Source organism: Copadichromis virginalis, linkage group LG5 (genome assembly GCF_057382275.1).
Source record: "Copadichromis virginalis isolate Kocher_CV1m ecotype Utaka linkage group LG5, C_Virginalis_male_GT1.1, whole genome shotgun sequence".
NCBI classification, from domain to species: domain Eukaryota; kingdom Metazoa; phylum Chordata; class Actinopteri; order Cichliformes; family Cichlidae; genus Copadichromis; species Copadichromis virginalis.
This window is the reverse complement of record NC_140622.1, coordinates 3440442-3467669: the sequence shown is the minus strand read 5'-3', so window position 1 is coordinate 3467669 and position 27228 is coordinate 3440442. Positions and strand designations below refer to the sequence as shown.

At 42.6% G+C, this 27228-nt stretch overlaps 1 protein-coding gene across 1 annotated transcript in view; it reads right to left on the bottom strand.

Moving 5' to 3' along the window:
- The window catches only part of plekha6 (pleckstrin homology domain containing A6), a 71102-nt gene extending 45338 nt beyond the window's left edge, over positions 1-25764 (bottom strand). The window contains exons 1-5 of the mRNA XM_085457927.1: positions 25586-25764; positions 21807-21852; positions 20456-20531; positions 19932-20032; positions 5582-5697 (exon numbers count right to left, since the gene is read on the bottom strand). Coding sequence (XP_085314053.1) covers positions 5582-5697; positions 19932-20032; positions 20456-20531; positions 21807-21852; positions 25586-25764 — 518 coding nt within the window. The remainder of the gene's footprint in view (positions 1-5581; positions 5698-19931; positions 20033-20455; positions 20532-21806; positions 21853-25585) is intronic.
- Between the last annotated feature and the right edge of the window lie 1464 nt (positions 25765-27228).

The following is a 27228-nucleotide window of genomic DNA, read 5'->3' as shown; positions in this document are numbered from 1 at the left end:
ATGGAATTATTTGTATGGCAGTTTTATCAAAATTATAAATAAACATGCCCCCATGCGCAAATTTAGAGTAAAGTGCAGAAACAACCCTTGGTTTTCTCCTCAGCTATCCAGTCTCCTCAAAAAAGGGATGCTGCCTGGGCTCAGGCCAGAAAAACTCAGTCTGAAGCGGATTGTCTGATTTTTAGACAGCTCAGACTTCGTTCAACCTCCATAATTAAAAAGGCCAAATCAGAATTCTGTCTTTAAAAAACAACTAAACATCTGAATGACCCTAAAAAATTCTGGATATAATAAAAAAATGAAAAATAAGAAAATCTTCTCATGGGGACATAACTACCAATGAGTTGCCAGTGTGCACGTTAACAGAAAAATGTGACATCTTAAACTGCTTTAATGGGCATTTTCTTTCATCAGGGTCTTTATTTGAATCTTTCTATCCAGATTTAAAACAGCTTAATCAACAGAAGTCTCTCTGCAACCACTCAAAATCAGTGTGATTGTTTCTAATATACCTCATAATGATCAGTTATTGCATTTTTTTAACATTTGTATGGGATATTGTATTTATTTTAATTGTTATGTACTTATGTGGTACATGTATTTTTGGCTTTTGCTGGTAGGTCTCTCTTGGAAATTAGATTTTTAATCTCAATGAGATTTTTACCTGGATAAATAAAGGACTAATGAAAAAAAAACTATAAACAGAATTGGTGACAAAGAGCAGCCCTGGCAGTCTAAAAATACACCATAAACTAGTCTGATTCACTGCCGGCAATACAACCAAGATCTTCCTGCAGTTGTACAGGGTCTAAATGGCCTCCATCGACTGGACAGACACCCTGTACGCCCAAAGCAGCCCCACAGGTTTCCTCCAGGGACCTGGTCGAATGCCACAAAACACATGTAGACTGGTTGGGCAAACTCCCACACACCCTCAATTGAAATTAGCTTTGGTCAAAATAATAACTATTAACAGCATTCATAAATTTAAAAAAGCAAAAAGATAGCACCCCCCCCCCCCCCCCCCCAAAAAAAAGATAATAAAAATAAAGCAAAGTGAGGTAAAAGAAATAGAAAATCAATAAGACATTGCTTGAAACCAACAAAAGACCAGCAAAAATTAGATGGAACACAAGGTAAATACAAGAAGTAGCCATAAAATTAAATAATAGTTAATAGCAATAACTTGTCACAAGGAAAGAGTTACTGCCCCAAGTGGAGCAGTCCACATATCTCGAGTCTTGTTCCTGAGTGAGGGGAGAGTGAACGGTGAGATTAGCAGACCGAATGGGGCACCATTTGCATCTGTTGTGGTGAAGAGAGAGCTGAGCATTAAAGCAAAGCTGTCGATTTACCAGTCAGTCTACATTCATACCCTCGCCTGTGGTCACATGCTGTTAGTAGTGGACGAAAGAATGAAGTCAAGAATACAACTGGCAGAAATTTTTTTTTTTTTTCGAAGAGCGGCAAGACTCTGCCTTAGAGATGGGTGAGGGGCTTGGTTACTTAAGACGGCCTTGGAGTAGCGCCACTGCTCCTCCACTTCGAAAGGAGTCTGTTAAGGTGGTTCAGGCATCTTAATAGGATGCCTCCAGTATGACTCCTAGGTAAGGTATTCTGGGTATGTCCTACCAGGAGGAGGCCCTGGGGCACACCTAGGTTTGCTGAGAGATTATATCTCTCGCTAGCATGGGACTCACTTGGTGTCGCCCTGATTGAGCTGGATGAGTTGATGGGCATAGGAACTCCAGAGCGATAAAAGCGCACTGTAGGTATTACAGGTACTGCACTGCAGTGGTTTGTATCATATCTATCTAATATACTCCAATTTGGTTATGTAAAGTGAGAGTCGTCTTCACACACTAGGGTTAATAATGTAGTTCCACAGGGTTCCATGCCCCATTAGAGCACTTCGCTCTCGCTCATTGCTACGGGCCATTCGATCCCTATACAACCGTTGCAAGAGCTTGGTTCGCATTGCGGGCAATAAGTCGGACTCGTTCCCGGTGGGTGATGGGCTTCGCCAGGGCTGCCCTTTGTCTCCGGTTCTGTTCATAATTTTTATGGACAGGATTTCTAGGCGCAGCCAAGTGGTGGAGGGCTTTCGCTTTGGTGGCCTCAAAATCTCATCTCTGATTTTTGCAGATGATGTGGTTCTGTTGGCTTCATCGGGTGAAGGCCTCCAGCTCGCACTGGAACGGTTCGCAGCCGAGTGTGAAGCAGCGGGAATGAGGATCAGCACCTCCAAATCTGAGGCCATGGTTCTCAGCCGGAAAAGGGTGGAGTGCCCACTCCGGGTCGGGGATGAGTTCCTGCCCCAAGTGGAGGAGTTCAAGTATCTCGGGGTCTTGTTCGCGAGTGATGGGAGAAGGGAGCCGGAGATCGACAGACGGATTGGGGCTGCAGCTGCAGTAATGCGGACGCTGCACCGGTCCGTCGTGGTGAAGAGGGAGCTGAGTGTAAAAGTGAAGCTCTCAATTTACCGGTCGATCTACGTCCCTACCCTCACCTATGGCCACGAGCTGTGGGTAGTGACCGAAAGAACGAGATCGCGGATACAAGCGGCAGAAATGAGCTTCCTCCGAAGGGTGGCTGGCCTCTCCCTTAGAGATAGGGTGAGAAGTTCGGCCATCCGGGAGGGGCTCAGAGTAGAGCAGCTGCTGCTCCACATCGAAAGGAGCCAGCTGAGGTGGTTCGGGCATCTGACAAGGATGCCCCCTGGGCGCCTCCTGGGTGAGGTGTTCCAGGCATGTCCCACCGGGAGGAGGCCCCGGGGCAGACCCAGGACACGCTGGAGAGATTATATCTCTCGGCTGGCCTGGGAACGCCTTGGTATTCCCCCGGACAAGCTGGAGGAGGTGGCTGGGGAGAGGGAGGTCTGGGCCTCTTTGCAAAGGCTGCTGCCCCCGCGACCCGGCCCCGGACAAAGCGGATGAAGATGGATGGATGGATGGATGGGCTCTCGCTCTGCAGACCTACTTGTTGTTCCTAGAGTATTTAAAAGTAGAATGGGAGGCAGAGCCTTCAGTTTTCAGGCCCCTCTTCTGTGGAACCAGCTTCCAGTTTGGATTCAGGAGACAGACACTATCTCTATTTTTAAGATTAGGCTTCAAACTTTCCTTTTTGCTAAAGCATATAGTTAGGGCTGGACCAGGTGACCCTGAATCCTCCTCTCCCGCGTTACACTGCAATAGGTGTAGGCTACTGGGGGATTTCTATTATGAGTATTTCTTCTTCAGTCACCTGTTCCACTCACTATGTGTTTATACACCTCTGCATTTAATCAGTATTAGCACTAAGCTGTTAATCTGTCCAGGATGTACCCTGCCTCTCTCCGTGACCCTGATAAGGGGGAGAGAATGGATGGCTGGATCAATCTTTAAAATATGAAAGTGATCTGTGACATCAACATTTCTAAATTGTGAAATGGTAAATGGCCTGTATTTGTATAGCGCTTTACTAGTCCCTAAGGACCCCAAAGCGCTTTGCACATCCAGTCATCCGCCCATTCATGCACACATTCACACACTGGTGATGGCAAGCTAACAGACACAGAACAAATACTCACTCAGATCTTGTAATATATGATCAAAAACATTCATTTTCTGAGCCACATAAGTCTATTCACCTGCTAAGTTGCATCATTAAAATATTATTTTCATTTCATGTCAAATTGTGCCACTCAACTCTGCCACTATTTATTCTGTAGTAATTCACAGCCTTGGCTCTTGTACTGTGTACTGTAGTTAGGACTGATAGAGATCAATAACCAATAACCAAGAGATCAATAACCAAGTTGTCAATTCACTGGTTTTAGGAAAGGAGTCTGTATTTGCTGATAAAAATGGATCTGCTATGTGGTTACAATTATGCCCTGGCTATGGCCTTGGGGATAAGTTGACCTTTTGTACATTTCTGCTCTTTTCATGCAAAATAACAACATGATCCAAATTTTCCATTTATCTCTTGCCTGGCTTGCATTCACACCAATCTGACTGGAAATCTGGATAGGTTCAAATGAATTGGCCCAATAGACTATGGCTGAATATATACATATACATATTTTCAAGTGCCATGTATAGAGATTGACAGACCACGTGACTTTCGCACATTGCATTGTGGGTACGAGTGGCAACAAAATCAAAACACTGCATCAAGCGCTAGCATTTCCAGCACAGGTAATCGTTATTTCTGCGGTTTTAATCCCTACTTGCATTTTATTTGCCCCAAAAACTGTTATGTACAAAACGAAGGAGAACACGGCAGCTCCGTACAAAGACAGACGTGACGAAAAGGCAAAAAAATGTACGAGGAAAAAAATCAAAGGAGTGAAAGGGTAAGACCCATACAAGCATACAGAGTGGAGTAAGGACGTTAGCGTGCTGCCCAACTTTCATCACGCAAATATTTATTATTATATGGTCCTAAGTGTGAGTGCATACACTCACTTACTTTGGTGATTTGGACTATTCCATTTCACAGCTGTTGTTAATTTTTCCCCCTTTATCTCCTGTACAGGTCAACGCAATCTAGTTGTCGTTTCAGGTTGTAGTGTTACACAACATTCTCAGATCTATTAGAAATAAAATTAGTGTTTTGTAATTCATTCAATTATAGTCTTTATTTGTAACTGGCATTATTGTTTCGTTCTATTATAGAATCTTACAAGAAAGAGGCAAAATTGTATTCCATCACGCTTTATTAGCTGCTTCGGTGAAAAACAAATCAACCATGCAACAAAAATAAGCCATTGCAAAACAACATACTGGAAAACAGTTATTCATCAATTGATTGCTTCAATACAACACTTGGGCACATATATGCAGGACTTTTCGTGGCTGTTTTGATATCGCTCTCTCTCTCTCAAATCTCGCTGTGGTAGCAGCTTTAAACTCGGTCTGACCCAGGTTGATAGAGGGGCCCAGTCTGGATCACATTCCAGCATTTTGTAGGCTGGTTTTCTTACAAAACACAAGAAATAATAGCCCGCAAAGCCACAGTGAACAAAGCAGCATAGCGCAATGAATTCAATTCAAATCAATATAAGACCTGATTGTAACCTACATCAATAATTATGTTATGATAAATTACGTAATAACTACAACAGAAGACTTACCTTTGTGGAAATGCTTGGAGCAGACTAACATGTGAGCTGGAGTGTTCTGGGACGTTATAGTTGACTCTTCATATTACTGTGAAGCACTTTGGTGTGCCTTCGGGTTTTTAAATGTGCTATATAAATAAAATTGTATTGTATTGTATTGTATTGTATAGTTGGTCTTCGAATGGCTGCAATCCAGGCCATCCGTCGGCTCTTTGTTACTTCAGAAACATGGCTTAAACAATTTCTCTTCCACGACGCTTCCCGTGAGTGTTATGCGACCGGATATTGCAGTTTATACTACAACAGCTTCTTGCCATTCTTTGTGTTTCTTTTTATGGCTGTGTAACTGTTTTCACGTGAAAGCCTGCGTGCGCTAGTACCGCTTGCCACTCGTACCCACAATCCTTTGCGGTTTTACCCCAAAATGATGTCACATTTTCAATCTCTTTATAGCTCCATGCATGTGTGTGTGTAAACCTGTTTCTTGGTTGACTAGTGACCTCAGCAGCATCACTCAGGGCTCTGATCCACTCTTCCTGTTCTGCATTGCTGTCTGTGCTGAAATAGTATGTCCTGGTCCCGACATGCTCCACCTGAATGCAAAATCAAATAAACGCTTTAAATTGCCTTTTTCACTTTTCTCCTCTTCCTTCCACACCTGCAGAGTGAAACAAAGAGATGCAACACATTCAACTCAGTCTCAAACTGTCATGGTCTCCGTGCCTGCCCGGCCGGCCCCACAAAGCTACATGTGCTGTTTTGGTTCTCTCTCTCTCTCTCCCTCTCTGCCTGGGCGGAGCTCACTGTGGGCTCCCGCCCTTGACCCACACACCTGACAACAATCACCTGTCATCACCGGGAGCACTATTTGAGGCTGGAACACAATTCCTCTTGTCACTGGATGATTGTACTACTGATGTTAGTGTTTCTCGCAGCTCCTGTGAACTTGTGCTTAGTAATTTGAGATTCGTGATTCGTTTCTTCTCTTTCCTTCTCTCCTGCTTTCAGACCTTCCTCCCCAGACCTGTGACCTCCCTGCCGTGTGAACGTGTGTGAGTGTGGGAAGAAGACGTGAGCGAGTGTGAGAGAGCTACCCTGTGATTCCCTGGAGTTTTGGATTCCCTTCACTGGATATACTGTGCACTGGTGCTGTAAATAAACTGTTTTTTGGAGACATCTAACACCTGAGTTCCTACAACCAGATTGTGACACAAACTACTATCCTGCAGGCAGTAATTTTGACACTTATTATTTTTCTATAAATGTAATAATATATTTAATAATAAAAGCGCATTAGTATTGGTAGCTGGCTTTATAAAAATTATAAAATAAAATAAAGGTTTTTTTTTCTTTTTTATTCTGAAACGCTCGTGGGTGAGTGGTGCCATCATATTCCCAGAGTGTGGTTTTGTTTAATAATAAAATTAGAATGCAAACTAGTCCAAAGTGCTAATAGCTCAGTATTATCCTGGGTATAGTTTCTGATTAGCTTTGCTAAGTAGCATGCCAGAATCCTTACATGTTCTCTTGAGGTGAAAGTGAAACTTTATGAACTAAACCAGGATGAAGAATAGAGATGACATACAGATAATAAATGGTAAATGGCCTGTATTTATATAGCGCTTTATTAGTCCCTAAGGACCCCAAAGCGCTTTGCATATCCAGTCATCCACCCATTCATACACACATTCACACACAATAACTGAAAAAATGGCACGCAGTTCAGTGCAACAGAGATAATAGTGCATTCCTTGCAGGCAGGGAAGTTCTAAATCAGAGTAAGACATAAAATATTAATGCTGTATTGTTCACTATCTTACAATGCTGTGTTTGCACCCATTCCCCAACTCTCTGCGAATGGTACTCATGGCCATTGATCAGTTGTTGTTGATCAATGGTCATGCCAATTTGCATAATAATGATCAAGAACTGACCTACCAGACCTTGAATCATTCAGTGGGCTGGTTTCAGTCATTATGCAAATGTACTGTTTATAATTTTGGAAACCTGCAGTCACTTGGATGAGTGACAAAATGTTTCTCCCACTGAAAACGCTACGTCCAGATGAACAGAAACAACTTTTGGGATATTAATGTTGTTACCAACTGCGTTTCCTAATAAAACAAAAAGACAAAGCCCTCATGTGTGTAGATGAAAGTGGGAGGAAAAAAAACACAGAGGGGAGGAAAAGATTAGCTGTGACAAAAGCCACCAGTCACTGCTCTTTATAAAATGCTGCACTATACTCTAGCTTCAACACACTGTGCACTATGGATCACAATGCTTTAAATATCTACTAAATATTAATAATTGCTTTATCTAGTACTGTAGTTATTTCAAATAATGACATAATCAATCCATTTTGGCTACACAGGTAATTCTTCATATTTCAAGAAACTCATATCTGTCAGTCCGATTTAAATTCTGGGATGTAGATTTAGTTTGGACACATTTTTCATAACTCCTTTTCATTTGCGGTTCTAATTTTAAAGCATACTGCCTCTGAAAACACAATGTGTGACTGGTAAATCGACAGCTTTGCTTTAATGCTCAGCTCTCTCTTCACCACAACAGATGCAAATGGTGCCCCATTCGGTCTGCTAATCTCACCGTTCACTCTCCCCTCACTCAGGAACAAGACTCGAGATATGTGGACTGCTCCACTTGGGGCAGTGTGTGTGTGTGTGTGTGTGTGTGTGTGTGTGTGTGTGTGTGTAGAGAAGATGTCCTCTAATGTGGATAGAGGACATGATGTCACTCATAAACAAGAGTCATTTCCTTCCACGGTGGAACATCATGAGACTCCACCTCCAGCACTCACAGAGGGTGATGCAACTGTGTGAAATGGCTGAATATTAAGACGCAGCAGTAACCTAGCAACAGAGGTTGGGGCAGAGCATGTGTGTGCATGTACGTGTATGTATAACCCTTCTTTGTTGTCCTTTCTTTCTTTCTAGAGCAGAAAATGAAAGAAGGAGAACAAGTTACTGATCCCTCCATTCTTTGCTCCTTTCTTAAATCATGAACGTATTACTTACAATTATACAAATATACTTTTTAAATCTACTGTATACTATTTGCTATTATACTTAATACCAAAACTAACACAAAATGAAAATGCATTTAGGCAAAGGCATTAGATTGGGAAGCAGAAAAAAATTAAATAAATTAAAAAAGAAAAGGCTAAAAAGATAATATAAGAAATGGAATGACAATAGAGCAAAAACATAGTAAGGTTTCCAGTTTCACGTTTCCTCACTGGAAACTTAAGACTGAAAAATAAACAAAAGATGAGAAACAATTAAAGACGGAAGAAAGGAAGAACAAATAGAGAAGAAACAAAGGAAAAACAAAGCCAATAAAGAAAATACTAAGGTGGCAATAATATGCTTCAGTGAACTAGAGATGAAGCAGACAATAGCACACTACATAAAACCTCTTCAAAAGTAGAAAATAAAAGAACCTGAATTAAACAAAAAATGTAATTAAACTTCAGCACTTTTTAATAAGAGGCAAAATCAGGTCAAATACTTATGGATGCAATTGTTTTTGTATTTTATATAACAAAATGTTAATGCATCTATAAAATATTTCTGTGCCCTTCACCTTTGACCTAAGTACATTACTTGCATAAATGAAGCTCAATAAACAGAAAAAAAAATTCCTAACCACTGAACACTCTGAAAAACACTAAAACCACAGTGCAGCTCTAAGCCTGGTACGTCCTTGGGTTGGGTTTGAGCTCCTATAAAAGCAGTAAAATAACTTTCTTTTTTGTGGTTACAGCTAAATTTTCATTGTAGTCAGTGTTATTCAAATGAATGCTATCCACATTAAATAAATATTTTACTGATCCAACAAGGGACATTTTTCTGTTACAGTAGCATGATAAACAGTAAAAATAGTATAGTCTACAATACACAACAACACAGCTGAAATGAAACGCAGGCTCCTGGAATATGATAAATGGTAAATGGACTAGTTTCTATATAGTGCTTTTCTACTCTTCTGAACACTCAAAGCACTTTACACAACTTGTGCTTTCACCCATTCACACCAGCACATTTTCTAAGTGCTTTCTAACTGACATTCACACACACATTCATACTCCGACGGATGCATCGGGGAGCAATTTGGGGTTAGTATCTTGCCCAAGGATGTTTGGCATGCAGACTAGGAGAAGCCAGGAATTGAACCACCAACCTTCTGATCAGTAGATGACCTGCTCTACAGCCACCCCTTGTACTATGAAAGAGCGCAGGAATTTATATATTGACAAGAGTGAGACAAAGTAAGCTAATGCTCACAAGAAATATACAAATCTCTTCTGACTACAATTACTAATACTAGTATAGTAGCACTTCACCACAAATCAGAAGGGCAGGAGAATATTGGACAGGGTAGCAATAGAGCTAATATTCGGAAACAGAAAGTGTACTCATGTTACATGAAAAGGAATTGAATATTAGATACAGTTATTTTGTCAAATCCTAAAGATAGGGGTACCAAAAGTACAGAAATTATTTACTTAAGATGAAGCATAGATACTTGCGTGAAAAAAGACTCCAATAAAAGTAAAACTACAGCTAAATAAACCTAATGCTGTATTAGTCCTAGGGATGGGTATTGATAAGATTTTAATGATTCCGATTCCATTTTCGATTCTGTTTAACGATTCGATTCTTTATCGATTCTCTTATGGATTCTTATTTTTAAAAAAGGAGAACACTAAAGTCGATTAGCTTAGAACTTTGTTTTATATCTTCTCTTTGAACAAGATAGAAATTTAAGAGTAACATGGCCTTACAAACCCAACAGTGAGATCTTAAGAGATCCAGCCTACGGCTCTTCAATGGGGTGTCACAGGGTCCCCAGGAAAAAAAATGTAAATGTAAAATAATAAAATAAATATTCTCCTGTAGCAATAACAAAGTGTAACATAAATTATTCTGTAGCAATTACACAAGAATATCCAGTAATGTCCCTGCCTACAATTAAACACATTCACTTACCAAAGTGAAATCGGGAGCATCTGCTGTGGCAAATGGGTGCAAGCCTTTGACCACAAACTTAGTCACTGCTCGGTGACATTCGTCTATCCTGGCCTGAAAGGAGACGCTACCAGGTAGACTGCAGCGAGAACTGCCAGCATCTGAGCCAGCCGGACTCTGTCTGTCTCATCATGGTCACCTAAATGCACAGTAATGGCAGGTTTTGTAAGAAGGCAGATCGCGCTAACATAATATGCACTGTTAGTTGATTATTTACCTGCCGCATTAACACGAGAGGACGTGCAAACGTTACCGCTGCTGCTCGGTTGAGATTCACGAGTCCGGAGCGGAATTAAAAACACGACATTCATTTAAGGTCATCGCGTGTTTTGTGAGCAAATGCTTTTGATATTCGTAGTGTTTCCTCCCTTAAATGAAATATCTACTTTGCAAGTATTGCAAGTTGCCCTGTTGTCATCCGTTCTCGTAAAGTATAACCAAACTTTTGAGCGTTTGAGCCGCTTAGGCGCCGTGTTTCCTGCCGGGTAAATGAAGCGCCACAACGTGGTGACGTCATTCGGGGCGACTGGAATCGATAAGGGAATCCTTTGCAAAAATGGCAAACGATTCCAAGGAATTGAAACAGTGGGAACCGGTTGTCAACAAGAACCGGGTTTCGATACCCATCCCTAATTAGTCCATGGGAATACAAACTTTTCTTTTTACTTTGCCCCCACACCTGAACAGGAAACTTAATATGTTAGGGTAATAAAGTGGTTTTAGTGGGAGGGAAAATCTTCAGTTTGGTTGTAGTGACACAGTATGGTGAAATGATCACAAATAAAAATAATTTCTTTTGTGAGTTCAAATGGATTTTCTTTTGTTCACAGCCTATGATCAATGGATCAACTGTGATCATGAAACTACATAAAGGTTTACTGCTCTTAGTGGAACTGAATTCAATAAGATAAAAGCAGCTTAGCTCAATTCCATTCCCTACACTTACAATATACTGTTTATACTGTGTTTTTACTAGGCAGAATAAACAGTATTGAATTCTGTGAATAAATCTAAGCATGTTCAGTTTAAATTTGAATACATCTGAGCGACACTTGATATAACCTCACACTGACTATGAACACCACAGCCACTGTGGACCAGTCCAACACAGTCCTTTACTGTCATGGTACTGGGTCTATGATCCAGTGTTTCTGTTCCTTAGGCTTTTACTGGTATTGTTTAGGTTTCTACTTTAATCATTTGGATTTCTAGTTGTTTAATTATTCTGCTCAGATTATATTGATAGATTCTAATCCCTACGTTTCTGTTACTGTGCTTCCCCTGTATCCTACGTTTCATATCTAGTCTCGCTTGTCTTCATGTTCGTTTATCTCCAGTATCTGTTTTCTGTGTTTTCTTTCGTTTTCCCCAGTCAGCTATGTTCTTAAGTCTGTTGAAGATGGAGAACCAGCTTCAGCAGAATAATGTCAGTAAAGTCTGGAGAGGTCTTAGAACCATCTCGGGCCACAAAGATCAAAACTCTCTGCCTGTGGGGGATGTGAGGCGGACAAATGAACTGACTCTTTTCTTTAACAGGTTTGATTCATCCAGGATGCAGTCTCCAACATCGGCTGCAGACTCACCCACCCCCACTGCTGCTGTTCCACCTCTGAAACCTCAGCCACTTCACACCTTCTCCACTCACCACGGTCACTACTCCCCATCCCCATCCCCAACCACAGCACCCAGTACACATCCTGCACAAGGTTCCTGCCTGTCTCTCTCAACTACCCAGGTTAGGAGGGAACTGAGGAGGATTAAAGCCAAGAAGGCAGCGGGTCCAGATGGCATCAGCTCAAGGGTCCTCAGGTCCTGCGCAGACAACTGTGTGGGGTGATGGAGCACCTCTTCAACCGGAGGCTGAGGCTGGGGAGAGTCCCACGGCTCTGGAAAACCTCCTGTGTTGTACCAGTGCCAAAGACCTCACGCCCCAAGGACCTCAACAGCTACAGGCCGGTGGCTCTGACATTCCACCTCTTGAAGACCCTGAAGCAGCTGGTCCTGTTACAGCTTCTGGCCCTGGTGAGCTCATCACTGGACCCACTTCAGTTCGCTTTCCAGCCTGGCACTGCAGTGGATGATGCTTTCATTCATCACCTACATTGTTCCCTCTCTCACTTAGAGCCCGCTGGGAGCACTGTGAGAATCATGTTCTTTGATTTCTCCAGTGCTTTTAACAGCATTCTGCCCATGGTCCCGAAGGACAAGCTGGAGAACTCAGGAGTGGACCATCACCTTACAACATGGATACTGGACTACCTCAGTGACCGACCACAGTATCCCTTTAGCGTTCTGCTCAACGATATGGTAGAGCACATTTTCAGGCCCTATATCTAACTGAGGCTTTCACTGAAATTGACCTTCCTTATTGAGTCTTTTCTACCAATAGTTTTACATCTGTAATGCCAAAAAAAAAAAAAATAAATCCACCAGAAGGCACTGTGAATGGAAACTGTTAAACTGTTGGCTCTTCTTATACCTCTCCCAACCAGGAAGTCAGAAACAAAAACCCATCCAACATATTTTGAGTGTTTTTGATGAAACTAAGGTAGGATGATATAATCTTTTGATATATGATAGTGTTAGATGACTTACTAAACAGATGTATGTCACTTGACACCATTAAAAAAGTGAAAATAAATGTTTAATAATTTTTTTAAAAGGTGGTCAACCAAACGGTTGATTTGTCACTTTATGGTGCTACTGCTGATATAACCTAAATGTTATTTAAATTGATTTTTTGACATAAATTCAGACCACTAGACCCATTGTGTTTATCCGTTGCTATTGATAAATCACATTAAGTGTTTGCACAGCAAGAATATGGTGAATTTCCTCAGTAAGTCATTTTTGTAACTTTCTGAGTTAATATTAACAATTATTGTAAAAATCAAGAATAACATGTGGAAATCAGAAATATCAAAACTGATTTCCTTTTAACCAAATTACAGTAGCTGGTAAATTAATATTACTAAGTTGTCAAAAATTTTATTTCATGTTTAACAAGTGCTATATGGACTATAAACAATTATATGGCTAAAAATCGCATGGTTCTGTGGCATGATACTAATGATACCATCCACCTTCAACCACAGTGTGTTTGAGGTCATGGTTTCATATGAAGCCACAAGGGCTGGCACTCTCCACCACTATATTGCAAACAAACCAGATGAGTGGGGCTTTAAATTGTTCTGCCAAGCAAGTTTATCTGGCATCATCCACGACATGCTGCTGTATCAAGGGGGGTCTACATTCTTCAATGTTCCCCTCAGTGAAAAACAAACAGAAGCTATCTCTAAGGGGCCAAAGTTGTAAAAAAACCCAAAAAACACTATGCAAACCCATTAAAGAACCTCAGCTCAGAACCTACAGGCTCTAATGAAGGTCTGATTGCAATATAATGGTTTGACACCAAATGTGTCAACCTCCTAAACAATGCCTGTGGGTTCATGGTTTTTTCATCGGTCAAACGGTAGAGCAAAGAGACCAATGCAAAGATCACCATCCCATGCCCATCACTCATCCCTGTATATAATTAACATATGGGGGGAATTAAGCTTTCTGATATGCTATTACACCTGTATAAGACAAGTTATAGTTATAGTAAGTTATAGTAAGTAAGTAAGTAAAGTTTATTTTATTAAGTGCTTTTCATGGACAGGCCGTCACAAAGCGCTGTACAAAAAGATTAAAATGAACAGAAAGTTAAGTCACAGAATAAGATATAATTAACAAGTTAAGGAGATGGCAAATTCCACGGTTCGGATACATCCTTAACTTGAATACCTGGTCTACAAGAGGGACTGTGCTCTACTGGATCAGAAACCGCAACTCTCAAAAGGTTTCCACCTGGCTGTGTCTGAACCAAGTTAACAAGCCAGCATCTAGAGTTAGACAACCATGATCCAGCTCTTCAAGACCACAGAATAAATGCTACACCCTAAAACCCCAACGACCAAAACCACAAGCAGATGTGCTCGATTTGCACTGTTTTTATTTTATTTTTATAAAAAAAAAAATGATTTTGCATAGTAGCATTCATTTAGAAGTGGCCTGAATGTGAGTATTTTGTGCTATTGCACATTTTTCACGTTTGCAGATTACAAAAATATGTATTTTGTTGTTTGATATAATACTTTCCTTTGATGAAATGAATACAGCAATATTCACTGGCATGCTACTAGAAATAAACTGTATCAAATGCCCTGGATAGTTTTTGTCAGTAATTTAATTATAATTTGGCCCTTTATTAGATTTTTTCAACTGTATTATCTACTGTACTTGTATTTGCATTATTTCATTTCATACTTTTACCATTAAGTGAAATCTCAACCATTTGGTAGAGATCAATAATTTGAAAACTAATTTAAATTTTTTTATTTTGAAAAAAAATATTGATTGTGGTTATTCACCCAAGTCATTAAGAAATGCAAACAAAAAAATTTTCCATTGCGTTTTTTTCTTGGTGTGGACCTCAAGGGGGTATGTGAGAACTCAGGGCTGTGTGTCGGACAGGGTCGTCTGCAGTACGGGGGCCCCACAGGGAACGGTTCTGGCTCCGTTCCTCTTCACCATCTACACTGCAGACTTCTCCCACAACTCCACCCAGTGCTTCCTGCAGAAGTTCTCTGATGACTCTGCAATAGTTGGCCTCATCACTGATGGGGATGACAAGGAGTACAGAGAACTGACACAAGACTTTGTGGACTGGTGCCAGCTGAACTACCTCCAGATCAACGCCAGTAAAACCAAGGAGTTGATGGTAGACTTCCGCAGGCACAAGCATTCTCCACTGCAACCACTGAACATCCAAGGTATGGACATTGAGACTGTGGACAGCTACAGGTACCTTGGTGTTCATCTGAACAATAAACTGGACTGACTCATAATTCAGACGCCCTCTACAGGACAGGGCAGAGCAGGCTGTACCTGCTGTGGAGACTCAGGTCTTTTGGCGTGAAGGGCCCACTCCTGAAGACCTTCTATGACTCTGTGGTGGCCTCAGCCATCTTTTACGGTGTGGTCTGCTGAGGCGGCAGCATCTCTGCTGGGGACATGAAGAGACTGAACAGGCTGATCCACAGGGCCAGCTCTGTTCTGCCCTCTGGACCCAGTGGAGGTGTTGAGTGACAGGAGAATGGTGGCTAAGCTGTCATCCCTGTTGGACAACATCTCCCACCCCATGCAGGAGACTGTGACAGCACTGAGCAGCTCCTTCAGTGGCAGGCTGCGGCAGACAGACCCACACGCACATCCAAAACACAATGATAACTTTCACCCTGTCTCCCTAATGTGCAACAGTACCAAGTGCAATTTTCCCAATAGAGCAAAGTATTTTATTCTTTTTGTATAGCATGTTATTCTATCTTATCTTATTCTACTCGGTTTTTTTCTTTTTTTCTTAATTTTTACTGCTCTTAACATTTCTGCTGTGACCAAAAAAATTTCCCACGTGTGGGACTAATAAAGGTTTATCTGATCTTATTCTTCCCTGGTCCTAGTATCAAGTCCTGTGTCTCAGTGTGTGACTCATGTTTCCTATTTTACTTTGATAGTCCCTTGCCCTATTTTTAGTTTACTCATTTTTGCTTCCTCTCTGTCTTGTTATGACAGATTAGCTCCAGCTGTGTTTCCCTCCTGTTTCTCATTCCCTTGTTATCCTCTGTATATTTAGTCTTGTTTTCATTTGCCTGTTGACACATCATCCCATGTTCCTGTGTATGTTTCCTGTCCTCCAGGTTATTTCTGAGTTTGTTCCTAGTCTAAGTTCTATTTTTCAGATTTAGTTTTTATTTCACTTCTATGTTTCATTTGGATTTTTTCACAGCAATATAGCTGCTTCTTTGAGTTTATCCTGTTTCGTTTAAGTCCTGCATTTGGGTCCCGCACCACCAGGACATTTACTGTACATTCATCACAGTTGCACCCTGACAGGGTCTCCCAAAGCAAACTGGTCCTGGAAGAGTGGCTAGACAAAGAGTAATTCAGTCAACCCCTTTGTGAGAGAAAAAAGCAAGTGTATTCTGGAGTAGGGTTACTGGGCCCCACCTTTGAACTAGAAAATCAGACTCATTCCCAGTGCGGGTTGGACTCTGCCTGGGCTAAAGCACTTCTGGATGGATGCAAACTGCATTTCGTTGCCCTGTACCTGTGCATGTGCAATGACAATAAAGTTGAATTCTTTTCTTCCCTTTGTGACCAATTTTGCTCTGTGTTTTTATGGATAGAATTTCTACTCATAGCCAGGTGGCAAAAGGCTACCATTTTAGTGGCCATAGAATTGCATCTCTTATTTTTTCAGATTATTCTGCATGGTTCTGTTGGTCTTATCAGGCAGTGGCCTTTAGCTCACACTGGAGTGGTTCTTAGCTGAGTGTGAAACAGCAGATATAAGAATGAGAACATCCAAGTCGGAAGCTATGGTCCTCAGCCAGAAAAGGGTGGAGTCTCTACTTCAGGTCAGGGAGAAGTGACTGCCCCAGTGGAGGAGTTTAAGTATATCAGAGTCTTGCTCATGAGGCATGAGATTGTCAGATGGACTGGGGCCAAAGTGGTTCAGTGATTTGGGCATCTGACAAGGTGAGGTGTTTGAGGCATGTGCCATTGGGAGGAGGCCTTGGGGCAGACCCACTACACTGGACAAATCAGCTGGCCCAGGAACACCTCATGTTTCCCCAGATAAGGTGGAGGAGGTGGCAAGAGAGAGATCTGGGTATCCTTGCTGTGACAACTGCCCCTGTGACTCAGATAGATGTAAGAAAATGGGTGGATGGATAGATGCATGCAGATGCGCAGAGTACACTGAGAGAGAGAGAGAGAGAGAGAGAGAGAGAGAGCTGTGCAGGAAGTGTGATTTTTATTGTGGTGGAGGGAATTCATGACAATTTTTATCAAACGTGAAGCATAATTTGGATCTTCTTTTGCTGCTGATTCAGTGAACTTTGGGGATGAAACCTGCATCTTTAGAATCTGTTAGATGTTGGCTTTCAGCTCAGATGGCATGCCTGCGTATGTGCCATCAGGTGAACAATGCTCTGTGTTTACATCTTTGTGCTGAATCCGTGTAACTGCTCTCATTTACTGTTTTAGCTGTTTAGTGGTCATTAAAATAGTTTTGTGAGCTTTAACCTGAGATTCTGGCATTTCTGGCAAAGTCCATTTACATTTAAAAAAATCAATTTGAGATTTAATGACTCGATATTGCTTTATTTAAGATAAAATTAATTTGACTTGGGAAAATCGTTTTTTAAAACCCAATCCTATTTCTGCATCCTTATTTTAACTTTAAGAATAGTAAAAAGAAAGTGTCAGTCATATGCAGTCCCACAGCATAAGACTTTCAGATAAATCTAGCACAATAGCTGATATTGTGAATAAATCTGACAAGCCAGCCTTATTTGCCATAAAGGAGAAATTGACATGATATAGAACCTTGAGTTCTTCTCAGGTGGCTGTAACTCAGATAGTAGCGCAGATCCTTTCCTAATTGAAAGGCTGGTGGTTTTGATCCATGGCTGCTCCAGTCTGCATGTCAAATATCCATGGACAAAATACTAATACCAAGTTACCCTCTGATGTATGAATATTAGAAAGAAAGCACTTCAGTAGAAAGAAGTGCTTGGCTGAATGAGGCAAGTTGTATAAAGTGCTTTGACATTTGATTAAATATGTCTATTAAAATATAATAATTTTGGTTTGGCTTGAACACTAAGGTGAAACATAACTTTTAGTTGCACATTTGTCAACTTTACTGAAACCCTTAAATGTACCCTAGGTTAACCCACACCACTGTACAGGAAGGTGGTAAATCTGCTGATAAAACCGGTTTCAATAGCTTGCTAGTTGAGCTGATATTTGAACCATGCTGATAAAAAACTGAAATGCCTTGATTATCTGTCTCATACATAAACACATACCCAGCCAGATGCAGCTATATCATAAAAACTACACAATGAACTTAGGCTGCTGCCCCCGCGACCCGGCCTCGGATAAAGCGGATGAAGATGGATGGATGGATAGATGAACTGAAGGACCTGAAATTTTGGTGTGCATGTTCATGGTTTCAAAATGACCGCTTTTCTGAACTTAACAGAAAGATTTTATTACATATTCACCAATCTATTTTTGTTATTAGCAAGGAAAAAAATCTTGCTACACTGAAAATGGTCAGCAATGACCTCCCGCATGCTTCTGTAAATGTGAAAACAAGAGTTGCAATTATCTGTGTTCGTTTTAACGTTTTAACACTTTGCAACAGGATTAACAAGACATAAAAAACACAGTTTGACTTAGCTGGTCGAGTACACCACTCACTGATGGACCTGCTATTATGTAACTGTATGGTCTCTGTACACCCAAAACCAAATACCTTAGTTATGAGGAAAAGAGACAAGAGTACTAAGTACTGTAACAACACTGAATAAAAAAAGGGTTTTTCAGTTCATGTTCTTTAGGGGGGAAAAAAGCAGTCTGTCTCCACTCAGTAAACAACCTACTTGGGCTTTTGTTTGTGTGTGTGTACACACTGGGTACATAAACTGGACTTTGAGCCAGAGTTTGCACTAGTGAAGAGAGAGTGACAGAAAAGCCTAGATCTACTGAAAAGTGAAAAAGAAAACAGTGATTGCAGTAAAAGCTGAAAATAAAAGGCAAATATAATGTACTAAAGACTAAAATGGGGTGTGGTGGCTCAAGTGGTAGAGCACATCAGCTACTGATTAGAAGGTCAGTGGTTCGATCCTTGGCTTCCCCAGTCTACATGTCAAATATCCTTGGGTAAGATACTAACCCCAAGTTGCCCTCCGATGCATTCATTGGAGTGTGAATAAATGTGAATGTAGATTAGTTTGCACTTGTGTTTAGAAGTGAATGAGGCATGTTGTATAGAGCGTTTTGAGTACTCCGGGAGAGTAGAAAAGCGCTATATAAGAATCAGTCCATTTACCATTTAAAATAACTGAATATATTTTAATAATAATCCATTGTTCTAATCCCAGGTCTTTTCTTTAAATGAAAATAAAACATAAATCTTTCACTATGATGTAAACGTTGCCTCAGCCCAAGGCTATTAAACTTTTATTAGCCAGTACCAAATCAACATCCTTCACTACACCAAGGCAAAAAAACAACAACAAAGTTCCAACATTAGCAAATCCTAATTTTTTCAATGAGACGTTTTGTTGCACAAGGGAGCTCAGGGGTTAAAACAGCTGTTCTGTGAGGAACTGTTATCACTCAGGAGAACAGGTAACAACCATCCCACTATATGGGATATTATAACAGCTGCCTATTTCATTATAAAAATCATCTTGTGCTAAAGAGAACCTTTCTAAAGACCTTCATTAATCAGTTGTATAAGTTAAGGCAAAGTACACTAATACGAAGAACCAAGTCATATTTGCTTTCCACTAAGCTACAGACTAAAGACTACAGAAGTGGCTTTAGCTCAGGAGGTAGAGCAGGTCATCTGCTAATCAGAAGATTGGCGATTACCAGAATACTAACCTACTAACTAAGTTGCTCTTGGATGGATCTGTTGGAGTGTGAAAGCTAGCTATAAGCACTTACATAGAAAATACATACTGATGTATGAATGGGAGAGTGAAGCGAATGCTTTGACTGCTAAGATGGAAAAGCATTATATAAGAACCAATGCATTTATTGCAACAATTGCACATTCCAAAGTCATTTAATAGATCTATGCTGTTCAATACACAATGTATTTCTTCCATAACAAGCAATTATATATGAACCTTTTGTAATGTTCAGTTACTGACCTTAAAGGCAAATTTGCAGGTGATGTTTTCTGAAAGCTCTACTCCTCCAATCTGGAAACTGAGCAGGGGCAGACTCCCTAACACTGTATCCTCTTTGTCATCTGTGAATAAAAAAATTAAAAATGTAAAAAAAATATCCAGAATATTACACTTGAGTAGTGCTACAAATATGTGAGAGAAATAGCAATTACAGCTTGGGTTAGTAAAAATTGGCAGGATTAAGAAACAATAAAAGGAAGCAGGAATGTCTAGCCCAAACATGACTGGAATAAGAACTGCTCTTCTAGGACACCCAGCAATCCCCTCAGCTTCCACATTGAAAGTTTCCCACAATATAGGTCCATAATGGTCTGAACAAGCCTGTGATATGCAGTGACAAAGGCACAGACATTCTTCCTCACACATACCCAAAGGTATCCAGTGGAGATAAACAGGCGTACTGTAGAAGGGGCGTACCAGCACTGACTAAAGAATAAAACACATGAAAATTGAAGTAGTTTGAAAAATAATCAGTGTTTTCCTACCTCTTAAATCGCAAATGTAGCTGCGCACCGACAATTTTGCTTTGGCTGAGTGTGTGCCTTTACGTGTAGGCGTGCACTACAGAGAAAAATAGAGACAACAGAAAAGGGCAGGGAAGCAGAGAGACGGAGGGAGCGACAGGGCGAGAGCTCTAAAGGGAGGGGGAAGGGCTTGTGCAATCACAGAATACACAGATCCCTGCTCTGTGTGCCTATTTGTGTGAGATAATCATCAGCCCATGTGACTAAGTGTTGCAAGAATCTAAGCCCAGCCAGCTGAACCTGCTGCTTGCCTGCACCAATGAGACTCAAGCAACGCATGTGCTTGCATGTTTGAGCGCTTCTTCAATTCTGCTCATTGCTCCCATGCATATGTGAAAAATGTATTGATTTATTATATTTATAGACTGGAGCCATAAGACAAGATAAACCTAATCCCACATGTGGGAAATCTTTTGGTCATGGCAGAAAGTACAAGTTAAGAGCAGTAAAAATTAAGAAAAAAAGGGGAAAAAACAGTAGAATAGAATAACTATACAAACTAGAATAAAATACTATATACAATATAAAAAGTACTATGCAAATAGAATAAAATACTTCGTTCTATTTGGAATATTACTATTGAAAAAGTACATGGCAGTAGTGGTCGATAAGACTGAAAAAGCAGAACTATTTGAACAGAAAACACAATGTATGCAAAAACGGTGCAGTGCACAAAATAAATGAATGAAAACATTTTACAACGTTAAACTAAATAGTCCCAGAATGTCTCTGGGACATTTTACTGTATGGTATAGTATTTTTAAAATCACACAGACAATAATTAACATTAATGTTAGTAAAGGAAGAAGCCAGAACTTTTATGTGAGGTTGAGAGGTACCATGGAAATAAAGGTAGGACCACATCAATACAGTCTTGTTTCTGGAACTAGTCTCCTGGGAAGAGGCTGGACTCATTTCCACTCCACCATTGGTAAGGTCATTATACTTCAATGTCTGTACATTGGGATTTTTGGTAGGCAAGAGGACTGTTTCCTTGACTTGGTTTGCAGCCTAGGTCAAACCTATGTTGATGTTTTTGTAAATGTATCATCAGATTCGCAGCCATATGGTCTTCTTATTTCATACGAGTAGTGAGTCACTTAGTTGGGTGATGAGAGGAGCAGAACGGCATAGGAGCATTTGGGATCAGCCAAATATACCAACATTTTTAAAGGACTTCTTTGTTTCCTCCACAGAACGCATTTCAGTCCCACAGAGATGTTCAGAGTGTAGGGATTTGGCCATCTGAGAATGGGGTCAGTGAAGTAAATAAACATATCTTTGTTGACAAAGCTGTCCTAGCCATCCTCACCCGAGAAACTGATACAGTTGCAGGGAATGGCTGGGCCTTAGCTATCCTGGGAGCAGGAACACAAGGACAAACAGCAGTGGCAGACTGTGTGGTTTTCTTTTGAGATGACCCAAATGTGGACTTTAACAAAGAGTGTGTAGTTTATTATGGCAGATGACAAAAACAGGTTTTCACAGTTGACGAACATCATCTAATCATACCTTTATAATTTTCCGGAGAGGTCTAGCTTAGTAACGTATGTAGCATTAACCTTTCTGTAATCAGTACAGAAACGTGGGATGTTATCTGGTTTGGGCACCAAAATACAGGGCGAACTCCATGCACTGCTACTGGGCACAGCTAACCCATGTTTAACTAGATATTCAACTTACTGTTACATTAAAACCAGTTGGTTGGTAGGATTCACTCTATAGGTGTGTTGTTTTATTGCCTTATCAACTTCCACAACGATGTCATCACCAATGTTTGCTGAGGATAGTCAGAAAAAAGCAGCAGATTAGCTTTCATCAAATCGATGATATCTTTGAGGGTGGAATCCAGTGATGGGAATAACGGCGTTACAAGTAACAGCGTTACTAACGTCGTTAATTTTTTTAGTAACGAGTAATCTAACTAATTGCTATTCCTATCGTTACAACGCTGTTACTGTTAGAAAGAAAGAAAGGAAGAAAGAAAGAAAGAAAGAAAATGCGGTGCGGTCGCGTTACTATTTTTCAACAAACAGACGGTTGAAGCTGTCTTTAGTCTACCGCACCTTATATCAGTTGAATGGAAGTAGCTGTCTATGTAAGTAATCTGGGCGCTACAGCTTTAAGCAGCTGTGCACGCTCCTGCGGGCAGCAATCACTGTCTGGTAGATGATCACTTTTTGGCACAACACCTGGAGCTCAGGGGGCAAACCAATCGCATGAGTGCTGCTGTTTGGCTGAGGAAGAATAAAGTAGTCTTGGTAAGCCAATCACATGACCACTTTAAGATGACAAAGCAACAAGGTGATATATACCAGTTTTTAAATTGTGTTGATAGTCCACGTAAAACCAGAGTCATGATAAACAATATATACGTGTTTTTTCTTCAATAGTTTTGTCACGTTTACTGTCTAAGGACAGCGCGGCGAGCACTCTCTGCTTATGAGCAAAAAATAAAAATACAAAAAAAACCAGCCCGTTCATGTTGGTGGAAAAAGGCACCATGTCGACCAATCAAAAAATGATATGGCAAAATGACTGCTGCTGCTGCTGGAAGTTCTATGCATTAAAGAATGCTACCACAGTTGATAAATCCCAGCCATTTTCTTTGCCGTGACTTCCTGTCAGGATTTGTGTTGTGTGGAGGCGAGGAAGTGACCCAAACACAGGACTCGTGGATAATGAAGAACGGAAGATTGTTTATTACAAAGAGTGGATGAACAGGGCAGGAACGAAAGGACTGACTGGCTGAAAGACTGGATGGCTGGCTGAACTGAACGCAGGCAGAAACGACAACATAACATCAATGACACAACAGTGAACAAGTGGAAACAGAGGACTTAAATACACAGACTGATAAGGATGATAATGAGAGACCGGTGAGTACACAGCTGAACATAATCTGACTAACGACACAAGAGACGAGCTGACACAGGAAAAGCAGGAAGTGAGAACATTGATGTGGCAACATAAACTAAACCTGACAAAACTGAAAGCACTGGGTCAAAGACCCAGGAACTCTGACACCTCCCCACAGTTTCTCAAGCACAGCACAGGTGTAGCACTGAATTTAGACTTTTGTTTAGGTCCTATGAAAAAACATATAATTCAATTCAATTCAATTAAACTTTATTGATCCCGAAGGTTGACCCCGAAGGAAATTGGATTAAGGCTGCCGACCTTTTGCCAACTCCATCTTACCCTTCCGACCATACATACATTACACAACATCACATGGGGAAGACAGGTCAGAGAGGTATATCAATGGAAAATGCACTACATGAGGAAAGACAAGGAGAAAAAAGAACTCCAACAGGGAGCTCAGTTTGAGAACAGAAAAAAACCTCAGTAAATAGCACATGAATCATCACATCTCACAACATAGAAGACATAAGCTTCAAAGGTGTTTGGAGGGGGTGGGGGGTGGGTGTAGGTCTGTGTCAGTGTACATGTGTAGGTGTGCGTGTGTGTGTTCCATGTTCAGCCGAGAGAAAGTGTCCCTTCACCCGGTTAGGCAAAAGTCAACAATCTTCGGTCGACGCGGGTGACCTTGAATGAGGAGGGAGAGAGTCACAACAGTCTTATTATCTAAGGGAGAATTGTTATTCCCATCAGCTTTTGCCTTGAGCATCCAGCTGGTGCCAGGGGGGCCACATGAGATGAAGATGGTAGTGGTTTTGGTTAGTGCAAACAAACTGCATCCAATTTTACAGTAGGTCTAATGTCCGTCACTAGTCACCAGGTCTCTCAATTCCCGTTGTTCTTCTCCAAGATCTTATCCATATTGCATTCAAAAAAACACAGTCTGAGTACACACAGTCCTGCCCGTCATCTATCATGTTGGCCAGCCTTGTGGGTTTTTTAACAGCTGTAGCTGCTTTTGTTCCTCGATAAGCCGGGTCTGAGCCAGCTCCAATAGGCCATGGTTCCGAATTGGTAGATGTTATTCAATGTCTTCCATCGATAGTGTTGCCAGACACACGATACAACCGGCCATCGAGTATCCGGCAGGGAGAGGGAGCAGGAGAAAGTGCGACCGCCTCTGTCAAGAGCCAAGAGATGACAAAATTCCCGCCACATGTTGGAATTAGTTGTTGTGAACTGCGTTACCCAAATACTTGTCCACCCATCTTCTGTAATCTCAATGTCCATTTCTCTTTCCCATTTCTGTTTTATGTAAATTGTTGAGTCCTTTTAAGCTTAATCATACATTTGTACACTTTACTTATCAGTGCTTTGTTACTCTCGGAGTCATAAGCGTCAATGAAGATGATAACAATCGAGAAGTCTCCAAGGACACAGCTGTTTATTCTTTTGCCAATATAGTCACAAAATTGCAAGTATTGGAAGAAGTCTTGTTTATCGAGGTCATAAGTCTTACATAAGGCATCTAAAGCCATAATTTTAGATTTTGCGATAACTGTACACACAGAAGTCTAAGGAGCTTGCAAAGAAAAGCGTCTGGACTTCTTTAAGTTGCTTGAAGACGTTTCACCTCTCATCCGAGAAGCTTCTTCAGTTCTAAGGTCAAGTGGTCAGGAGTCCCAGATTTAACCCTAGTGGGAGTATCCCCCCACAGAGGGACAAAAGGACCCCCTGATGATCCTCTAATCGCCTAAGCCAGGGTGTGAAACTGGGTGTGGGTCCCAATCAGCCATAGTTTCGGATGAGCTCGTTGTGAAACCTGGCCCCACCTTATCATGCGAATTCCTGAGGTCAGATGGCCCAGGATGTGAGTGGGCGTTAAGGCGTCTGGGGAGGGAACTCAACAACAACACACAGGGCGCCCTCTGACCCCGGATGGACACACCGTCGCAGCGAGAGGGCGTCACCCGTCACTATGGCAACATAAACAAACAGAACTGTACAAACAGAACCCCAAACAGCCCTGACCCGCTACATAGCCCCCACCTAAGGGGTCAGTCGTACCCGAGGACCCCATTACCCCACACAAAGTCCTGCAAATGTCCAGGTGCCTTCTTTTGGCGCACCGGCTGGTCACGGCCGCCGGGGGAAAAGTCACTCGGGTCAGAAGATGGGGTGCCACCATCATCCCCTGCCCCGGCGTCTGCCGGAGCGAGCGGTCGGTACGGTGAGAGCCTGTCCCGATGCAACACCACGATGCGTCCCGGGCCCGGCATGCGGATACGGTACACCACGTCTGTTAGCTGCTCCACGACCTCCGCCGGCCCTTGCCAGTGACTGCAGAGTTTGGGGGACACTCCTCTCTGGCGAACCGGGCAGTACACCCAAACCTTGTCGCCAGGCATGAAAACCCCCCCTTGGCACTTGGTGTCATAGGCTCTTTTCTGTCGTACTCCGGCGCTGGCCTGGGCCTGGCGGGTGTAGTCACGAACCACCTGCAGCGTTCCCTCAGCCTCCTGTAGTAGTCCATCTCTGGCCCACCATCAATCTCCGGCTCGGGGGGGGGGACCCGAACACCAGGTCCACAGGCATCCGGAGCTCCCGTCCAAACATCAGAGCGGCAGGTGTGCACTGGCTGGACTCCTGCACCGCAGTCCGATACGACCAAAGGACCAGGGGCACATGTCGGTCCCAATCCCGCTGGTGGCAGCTGGTGAGAATGGCGAGCTGGGTGGCCAGCGTGTGGTTGAAGCGCTCAACCAACTCTTCGCTTTGTGGGTGGAGCGGTGTGGTTCTCGTCTTCTCCACCCCCAGTCGCCGGCAGATCTCCCCGAAGACCTTCGATTCGAAGTTACGCCCCTGGTCACTGTGGAGCTCAGCCGGGACCCCAAAACGGGTGAACATCTCCTCCACCAGCTTCTCGGCCGTCGTCGTTGCGCTCTGGTCCGGCACCGCGTAGGCCTCTGGCCACTTCGTGAAATAGTCCATAGCCACCAACACATACCGGTTCCCTGACTCTGTGATGGGAAAGGCCCTTGGACGTCCACTCCCACTCTTTCCATTGGGGCCCCCACCAGGTACTGCTGAAGGGGGGCAGTGGAGCATTGAGTTGGGCCCTTCTGTGCTGTGCAGGTGTCACAGCAGTGCACATGAAGTTCCACATCCCGTCGACAGCCAGGCCAGTAGAACCGTCCCCTGAGGCGGTGGAGAGTTTTGGCGTTCCCATAGTGTCCTGCCTCCACCGAGCCGTGGACCAGCTCAAGCACCTGCGACCGCAGCGACCGAGGCACCAACAGCTGCAGGAGATCTCTGCCCTGACCGGGGGCTCGCCATCTCCGGTACAGGAGGCCGTCGTGGGTCTCCAGATTGTTGTGCTGGGAGTAGTAGGCCTTCACCTCGGGCTCCTTTCCCAACACCCCCGTCCAGGCGGGGCGTTGCGCCGCCTCTAGCCAGGCCCCCACCTGAACCAATGTTGCTGCTGCTCCCGCTTCAGCTGCTGCTTTGTCAATGGGAGCCACCCCCCTCCACCGGCTGTGGCCTGAGCAGTAGCCACCCCCAGCACCTCCCGGGCCCGCTCCTCCTGTCGCAGGCAGTAGCGGCACTCGACTCGAAATCTGCTGAGCGGCAGCTGCTCGACGCCTGTCTCGTCTGGTCCCCGCTCCCTACTTTTGGCCACGCTGGAGAGGAAAAATCTCTGCGCCAAGAGTGATAGCCAGCTTCGCGGTGTCGACACAGCCCCCCCAGCGGCTCAGCAGATCCAGGCCAATGATGCACTGGTCTTGAATGTCGGCGAGCCAGAAGTCGTGCACCAGCTCTAGATCCTTCACTCGGATCCGCAACGGTTTCTTCCCCCGCATAACAGTTTTCTC